This window comes from Aplysia californica, unplaced genomic scaffold, assembly GCF_000002075.1.
Source record: "Aplysia californica isolate F4 #8 unplaced genomic scaffold, AplCal3.0 scaffold00165, whole genome shotgun sequence".
Classification (NCBI taxonomy): domain Eukaryota; kingdom Metazoa; phylum Mollusca; class Gastropoda; order Aplysiida; family Aplysiidae; genus Aplysia; species Aplysia californica.
Window position 1 is genome coordinate 785,895 of NW_004797435.1, and position 9,257 is coordinate 795,151.

Sequence of the window (9,257 nt, forward strand, 5' to 3'; positions counted from 1 at the left end):
CAGGAGGAGGAGGAGGGGGAGGAGCAGGAAGCTCAGAGTTAGAAAAGGATCAGAAAAACATGACACAAGTCTCCACAAATACTTACGAGATATTGTCCTGGGTAAGTAAAAAGTCTGCAGCGTGCTTGGTGCGGATATACAGTCTATCAACTTTGCAGACAGCACAAACACAACAGCACAAACAAACTGTTTTACGTCCTGTCACACACAATTAGATCTAGATCTAGATCTAGATCTCTAGATTCTAGATCTAGAATGTTGGTGCGGATTCAAGTTAATTTCAAGTATCAAAGACACTTCTTGTCAGCTAGAAATCGTAACGGGAAGGCAGTTGTATGAAAGAACTCCCAGGCTAGAAATAACAACAGCAGCAGCAAACTGAACACAACTTTAATTATAATTGAACAAGTCGGATTTTAAAAAAAATCAGAATTATGTCACGACAGTTCAGGCAGGTCACTCAATGTTTTGTTGTTGTTTTTCTCGCTGGCTTGCTTGACTCGAGATATTGTAGTCGATAGATTTCAGCCTCCGAGCACAAATATCTAGATCTAGTTTAAAAAAACAAACATGCAATGATCACTGTGCGGCAAGACAGAATGAGATTAGCTCGTTTGAAATAAAACTTTACGTTCCGAGACGGTTCTGCTTGACATTAACGCTTGCAATGTTATGAGATGATTGCACAAGCCTGTTGTGAACGAGGAAGATTCCTTCTCCACGCGGTCGCCTTCCAACAACAACAACGAATCTTTTTACCCCAGAACCGGGTGAGATCCGAATAAAAAAAACATTAACCGAATTGTTGCTCCCCCTCCCCTCTAAGGACCCGTTGTAAAGGAATGACCCTTATACTTTATAATAGTAAGAGAAAGGGTATGGTAGTTGCGTTGCCGTAACGGTATTGAAAAGAGGCAAGAGCAAAAAGAGATGTTCTGAGTTGTTAAAAGAATACATCTGATTGCTAAGCACGTGCTTTGTCAAAATGTTCTCTATTCCTCAGTGTAGTGAGTACTGAAACACTGGACCAAAATTACAAACCCCATGATTTATCAGCGTTATTGATCGATTCGGTTTATTACATCCATATTATTATACACCACTGACATAACGCTACCTTACATTTACAAAGTGGTAACTGCTTCAGTACCTAATTTTGATAAATTTGACACATTTTGAAATTCACATGTTAAGCTTTGTCGAATGCAATTCTTTGAATGATATATTGATAAGGACTCCGAATAATCTTTAAATTTTCATAGAGCAGAAAAAAATTGTATTCTGGCCCCATGGTCTTATAGTAATTCAAAACTCCGAAAAATGTCAGATAGAACTTTGTAATTATAAGTAGTAATATCTGATTTTCGAAAACAAGTTCATTTCATGATTTAAACCGGTAATTTGCAGAGGGGCGCAGGAAAATCCGGTTCATGCAGAAATGGGTGCTCCACCAGCCCTCCCTTGTGCGGCTGGCGAACAACAACGAATCCGTGTCTCCCAAGTCATCAGCCGACAATACGCCGACTCGCGAACATTCTATTTTGGTTAGCTCCGGGAAACCACGTGGGTCTCGGGGACGCGACCCCTGTTCAATGAATCCGCTACCGTCGGCGTTAGGCTAGGATCAGGGCTACGCACGGCAGTTTCGCTGAACTTGTGGTTTTCAAACTTGCACGCTGCCCAGTGTTTAAGGTCTACTTTCTTGCAATAAATAGCTACAATTTTCATTTTACATCTCCATCGACACAATTTAAGAAGTGGGCTACTTCGACTCAGCATTGTGGGTGGTTGGAGGGCGCCACTGTGTCGCCTCAGAACAGTTTTGTCCAAAGTGCACAATTAACTATAGAGTGCACTTTGAACAAAATAATTCCCAGGCCACGACGAGTAGGTCCGACTTCTTTACTTTCCCCTCTGCTGCTCCTGTCTGTCTATACCTTGCTTTTTCCCCAGCACCAAATGACTATTATTGTGTCGATGTGCTTTTCTTTACTCAAACAAACAAAACAAAATCCTGCATCTGACAGCTACTCCGGGCGCTGAGGGGAATATATAAGGCACCCTAAGAGGGAAATGCTCAATAAAACAAACGTCCCCTCGATGGAGAGCAAACTCAAGTCTTCTGCGAGCAACGGTACTGGGTCAAACACTAACATTTACACCACAGACATCGACACCGAAATGTGTTCCATAACTGATCCCCACAACGTACGTTTCTGAGACTCGCTGAAGTCGAGTTCCTTCCCCTGGTTGAATTGCAGACCCTCAGCTGAAGAAATACAAACAAGCGTCACATAACATCGTTGTTTACGCAAAATTCCTTATTTTTTCCAAGGACTTTCTGATTGTTCACGCATGGTCTTGTTATTGTTTTTCGCGGTAGTCTCGACCACCCATCGTCACCCCCCCCTCCCTTTCCTCCCGACACACACACAAACACACACACACACACACACACACACACACACACACACACACACACACACACACACACAGGTTGTGCGTTTCGTCCTAGTGCGTGGAGTGCACTCCCAAAGTCCCTGATAAGATTTGCCTGCAGTATAAAGTCGTAGTCATTAATACTCATAGAAAATCAGAAGAACCGTGTGGGAAAAACACACAAACGCAGGCGCACACACAAACAAATACACACACACATTCACACAGGACACTGCACTTAAACCATTTGCACCCCTTTCAACAACAGAAACAGTGACACTCACTACCACTGACAATCTCAGCTAGGGTAGACACTCGCTAGCACTGACAGTGTCACCGGGGACACACTAGCACTGACAGTGTCACCTGACACACATTCGCCAGCCCTGACAGTGTCACCTAGGACACATTCGCTAGCACTGACAGTGTCACCTGGGACACATTCGCTAGCACTGACAGTGTCACATGGGACACACTAGCACTGACAGTGTCACCGGGGACACATTCGCTAGCACTGACAGTGTCACCTGGGATGCACACAGCAGCAAAGTAGGAACGCACTTACTGTGAGGTTGGGGACGAATCCGTCATGGCCCAAACTTCCCCGTCCTTTCATGAGCAGTCTTTCCTCTCAGAACACTGTCCTACGATAGGACCGTGCGCTCCACCTTCATAATAATATGAATGATAGCAACAACGAATCCCCCCCCAAAAAAAAACAAAAAACAACAACAACAACCAAACAACACATCCCAAGGGGAGCTAAGCGGAAAACAAGTTATTTAGGAGTTGTTGGCGTAAAGACGGTGTGTACCAGCTGGAGTAAAAAGAAGCAACCGTACTGACCGAGGGGTACGTGTAAATGTAATTGTAACAACGCCAGCACCTCGGTACAGGCACGACAATGGCCATGTAGAGCATGGGAACGGTAACCAATACGGGACAGAAACAACCAAGCAAGAAAAAGAAGCACGCGTCTATCAAAGATGTCCTCACACTACCCGCGTAAATGGAAGAGGAATCACAGCTTTGCCGGGCAAGCTGATGGACTTTACTTCGGTCTATTTTTCCAAGTTTATCCCGCTGAAATAAGATACATTGTAACCGGTAAGGACATAGTTACACACGTACGTACGGACATTTAATTCTGTGGCGTACCAGTTAGGGGCATTGTAGTAGCACGCAGGAGATCAGAGTTCGATTCTTCTGGAGGAGAATAATATCATTATCGAGTACCTCGGTCTTTTTGCTGGGATGTTGTATTCCTTTCAACCCGAGTTTGTTTATTCGTTTATTCGAGTAAAGAGAAGCACATCGACACAATAATGGTGATTTAGTGTTGGGAAAAAGACAGAGAGACAGAAACAGTAGAGGGGAAAGTAAACAAGTATGATCTACCAATGGCGCCCTCCAACCACTCTATAGCCAGGGTTGGTCGTTGTAGTCATGGCCGAAGCCCACCTCCTTAATGATCTATACCGAGTCGACAGTCGGGGCGTAAACAGCCACATAAAAAAACAACAACAACAACAACAAAGAAAGAAATAGACTGGACTGAAGGCACCCCACCAGCCACCCATTATTTATTATAAGACGCTGGAGGTGACGAACACCAGAATGTTGCGGCACGCGGCCTAACCCCATTCAGTGCACTGCACATCTCTGAGGTAAACACGTGTAACCTTGACCTTACCCTGACTCAACGCAAGCTCCGGCTTGGCCCCGAGACAAGACGCCTACCCAAGGACAAAACGATCTAACCACAACACAGACACGCATTACAGACGGACTCTTTCGACTTCCGATCGGTGAAATCGCTGCGATAGCTTGCGTCAAACGAATGCATCCAATGCAAAGGCACGCCAATATAACGAGCATTGCATCTTCTCGCGTTCAACATTAGCTCATTAAAAAACAAAAACAAACAAAAAACAAAACAAAAACAGAGTTGCAAACACAGATTAGATCTACGCCCCATCCCCCATTCAGACACACATAAACCTACTCATTTTGTTATGCTATGAGATCAAGATATTTTGATGAGATAATACATTTTTGTACTCTATGGGGATGGGATTGGGGGGGGTGGGGGGTGGGGATGACAACACCCACAAATCATTTAGCGACAGTCTAGAAATAATTGTGGGGGGTGATAAAATGGCGCAGATATGACATGGGGTATAATCGAGGGAGTGTGATCCCTCATAACAACCACTACGGTACAGCAGACAACCGTCCTCAGAAGCATTCGAGGTGAAATCATCTCAATTACGCTAACGTAGTAGTAGTAGGCTATGAAGACTGATGACGATTTAAAAAGATCGGAGACATTCTTAAAAGACAGACGACCTGAGTTGATTGTAGCTGCAAGGGAGGTTAAAATGGGGAGAAACAATATTCCTACTATGGAGATGAGTAAAAAGTAAACAAGATCAGAATACCATAATCATCTCCAAGGAAGTTATTATAGTTTTCGTTGCTGTTGCTGCTGCTGCTGTTTTATTCTATAACCCAGTTACTGTGTTGGCACGAAAACGGCCACAAGAAAAGAAGAGCACCCACTACCACGCCCATGTGACAAGACGACACGGCCTTGACCTTCAATCAACTGTCTCTACCTGGCGTAACCACGTCTGATATTGATAAGCTCTCACAAACAATGATTCCCCCCCCCCCCCTCAACACGGCTTTAGCACGCCGTCCCACGTGTAACACCATTATTTCAACAACACGACAAGCATACCCCACTTATGTTCCGAGCGGGTCAATACCAGCCACAGTCACGCACGATCGCTGGGTTGAGGTGTGACTTCTTAAATAAGTTATAAAATATTATACATCCGTGTGCTCATTTCCCACTATTGATATTGACATATTTTGCCTTTTTCTCTCTTTCTTTCCTTTTCTCCCTCACAAATTAATAATAAATAATACATAACATGTAACTCTGTGGACAAACATGGGGAACGAACATGAAATGGAATATGAATAATATGAGAGTGAGCACTACTTTTTAAGGATCGGATGACATGCACAGTCAAAGAGGGAAAGTAAATATGTATCTGCTCTGTTACTATGATAAAAAAGTGGGGTCAGAAAGAGGACGAGGTTTTGTAAAATACAAACAGACTGTCGAACGGAAAGAAAACAACTGCTGTGATTATATTATAATAAACTATTGTAGATTCTATACCACGCAGCATTCTCATTAATGATACATGTATGTCGGTAGTCTGTGGCCTTGGTAGTCTAGTCGTTATGCTATCAAGCACATAATCGTGAGGTTGTGGGCTTGGGGGTTCAAACTCAGGCCAGATGTTGTGTGCTTGGGAAAGGCACTTTACACAAATTTTCCTCACTTCACCCAGGTGGGAATGGGTACCCGGCCATAGACTGCGTAAGATTTTGTCAGTAAATTAGTGCTTAAGTGTCTATAAAATGGCAGCTGGCACTGTATGCTTCCCAGAAAGTTGAGATTTGTTTCAGAATGCTATCAGGTCTGCTGGGGCAATATTAAAGATTATTTATTAATATTTTAAGCACAGAGAGCTTGCTGCTGAGTGGGAAATTAAGCTATTATTGTTACTACTATTACTATACTATTTTTAGTGAATGAAGATTAATTTTGTCCAAGACAATACAAACTTGACTAATAGAGGAGTCCTGTGTCCTGCATCACAGCTTAGCTGCCAGAAAATTACTTTTGATCAAAGTATAGGGTTTGAAAGGAGAGAAGATTGGGAGCACAACAAAACTTGACATTTTAATTACTATTAAGGTCACATGGGCTAATTTAAAGAAAAGGTGCACACTTTTGAGGAGGATCCCTATCTGAAAGTTCCTCTCAAAGTGATGAAAATAAAAATCAAGTGTTATCGATTCTTATCAGATACTCAAATAACTGGAAACAAACATGCATCAAGTTGAAAAACATTTTTTGGATCCAAACATTCTCATTCTGTTTTGGGGGCCCATGTCTTCCCTATGCCAGCAGAAGAATGAAAAAGACAGGATTAATGCCCTGAAAGCTTGCTTGATCTGATTTCATTCAATGCAAAGTTTAGTTTTAGTTTTAGTGGAGGTTTTACGGCACTCGCAACTGCATAAGGTCATAAGAGTGCCAGAAGATTAGAGGTGTTACAAGAGAGTAACAAATATAAAAAAGAAAAAGGGGAGATAAAGAAGATAGATGTTTGATAGGAAAGAAGGAGCAAACCACACCAGAGCACCCGCCAACCACCCGCTAACGCAAAGTGACTACAATTTACAACAAGGTGAACTGCATTATCAATAAAATGAGACTGGTAGAAATGTATTCAATTGAAAAGTTTTTAAGTGCTCGAGTCATGAGTGTTACCTCTACATGCAAGCGGTCTAAAACTGAGACAGTTCTTGAAAAGACGTATTTAATTCAAAATGAAGTATATTTTACCTGTAGGTTGGTGTCATCAACTCCAACTTTGAAGCAGTCCCATAGGCCTCTGCAGTTCTTTTCCTTGAGGATAACAAAGACGAGGTTGTCATCACTGGTGTCCACAGTGCAGTGCTTAGAGGAGACCTTGCAGCTGTCAGGAAACTCGATGTACAAGCTGTAGTAGACAGGGAAGCAGCCAGCCCCCATTGACATGAACTGAATGACAGCAACTGTGCTTTGTGGGTAAAACGTTTGAATCCATTGCTCTTCTACACTCTGCACTTTAAGAACAAAAGAAACAGTCTCATTATCTTGTGAATACTGGTACTCAGGCAAGCTCCACTTGACATTTTGAGGAAAGTTTGGCCTTTTCTCATTGTCAAGTTTATCCTTTTGGGAATCATGTTCCACAACTCCGTTTTCCACAATGTAATCAACTTCCCCTGCATCTGAGAGGACTTCTATTAAAGGTGGCCCTTCATTTTCAATCACTTCTGAGGTTTGCTGTCCGTCAGTTGCCTCACTGTCTCCAAATGGTAATGAAGGAGTTTTCTCCGCAATCACAGGTAGGGTTACCGTCAATGTTCGTTTTGACTTGTCAAATTTCGCACTCCCCTCATCATCATTGACAGGAAACGGAAGAGCAAGGTCAAGCTTGTAAGCAGCAGGAGAAACAGACTCCAAAAGTAATCTTTTCTCAAAGATGTCCAGACTGGCCTGTGCTGCAGACTTGAGGAGAGGTAACTCGATTTTGACGACAAGCGCCTTTGGTCGTGTTGAAGGCTTTGCATCAGGGGCATTCCTATACTCACTCATATCCAACTCTGATCTGTGTGTTATTGTGTACCTGGGTTCAGTGAATGTTTCCTCTTTCTTCGACACACCATTTGAAATCACAGCATTTTTCTGATTTCCCTTTTCCTCATTGCTTTTAGCTTTTTCAGCAGAGGTCTTATTGTCATATGGATAAGGCATCTGATTAACAATATTATCTGGATCAATGGGGTTTTGCTCTGCATCTGATTTTCTCTCTCTTATGATAGTGGCAGTTGGTGTGCCCTTAAACTTCATTTTGGGGTATTTGATATTTTTCCTGTCCAATGTTACATTAAACTGACGTTCTATTCCATCAACTGCAGTGTCCTCCACTAGTTTCTTAAAACGAGCATTTGTTGTGGCCATTCTAAATGTGTCAGGGTGAAACACAACATCGAAGACTTGACACTGTTTTTTTGCATTGTCTCTGTCTTCTTTTGGTGGCGCGAAGGAATGTGGAATTTGCCACATCATCCCACTTTTACCATCAGGCCCAGTTTCCCTTTTGGCCTTTGGCTTTTCGACTTTATCATTTTGGCAGATATTAATGAATGCTTTTGTGGAACCATCGACTGTTGTCTTCATAACATAACCCGGTTGTGGGTGAATAAATTGCACATTCATACCTCTTTCGCTTTCCATCATTGCAATTTCTTCTTCCGCCTTGCGTCGGTTTTCTGGGTCAGAAATTTCTTCCGCATACTCAACGAGCATTTTCCTAAATTTTTCATCTTTAAGCGCTTCGCCAAGACGCTTCATTTCGTCTTGACTTAGGTCCAAGTCTTCGAAAGTTCTATCAGAAGCCATGTTGTTTGGAATGCAAACACCGTAGTGACGCATGCGTTGTCCGGTTCAAAGGGAGATCGCTCTCGAATATTTCCCCTAGTCTTTTAGTAGTTATTTCCCTTGTACTACCCAAGCCCAGGGCCCAGTTATTGGCGTCACTGGTTACTATTCTGACTATTCAATGATCTGTGATTCTTCCAATAAGTGACAGGTCACTCCAACTTCTTGGTTCACTCAAAGATCCAGTACAACTAATGTAGATAAACTTGTAGCATAGGAAATTGGCTCACTATGGACATGACTATAAATATCGATACAAAAATTAAAGTTAATGTTCATGCCTCGCTCTCATAACTTGGCGTTTTTAATTAAAGCTAGATTGTTAAATGTTTTAAAATCCCTGAAAACACGTTTCATAAAATTATTTAAAACTAGAACCTCCCATTTGTTACGAGGATATCGGAAATACTTAAACGAGTACAAAACGCAGACCTGTTAAAAAAAACAACAACTAATACAGCATCAATAATTCTCATCTTTCTTTGTGGGTGGTTGGCGGGTGCTCTGGTGTGGTTTGCTCATTCTTTCTTATCAAACATCTATGTCCATATCTCCCCTTATTCTTTTTTATGTTTGTTACTCTCTTGTAACACCTCTAATCTTCTGGTGCTCACATGACCTTATGCAGTTGCGAGTGCCGTAAAACTCTTAGTAAAACTAAAACTAACATCTTTCTTTTAATTTAATTTTTGTTTGTTTTTTGTTTGTTTATTTATTTATTTATTTATTTTTTTTTAAATTT

At 42.0% G+C, this 9,257-nt stretch overlaps 1 protein-coding gene across 1 annotated transcript in view; it reads right to left on the reverse strand.

The window, feature by feature from the left end:
* The window catches only part of LOC101860893 (protein kintoun), a 25,793-nt gene extending 17,276 nt beyond the window's left edge, over positions 1–8,517 (reverse strand). The window contains exon 1 of the mRNA XM_005097858.3: positions 6,872–8,517. Coding sequence (XP_005097915.2) covers positions 6,872–8,509 — 1,638 coding nt within the window. The 5' untranslated portion in view covers positions 8,510–8,517. The remainder of the gene's footprint in view (positions 1–6,871) is intronic.
* Positions 8,518–9,257: the final 740 nt, after the last annotated feature.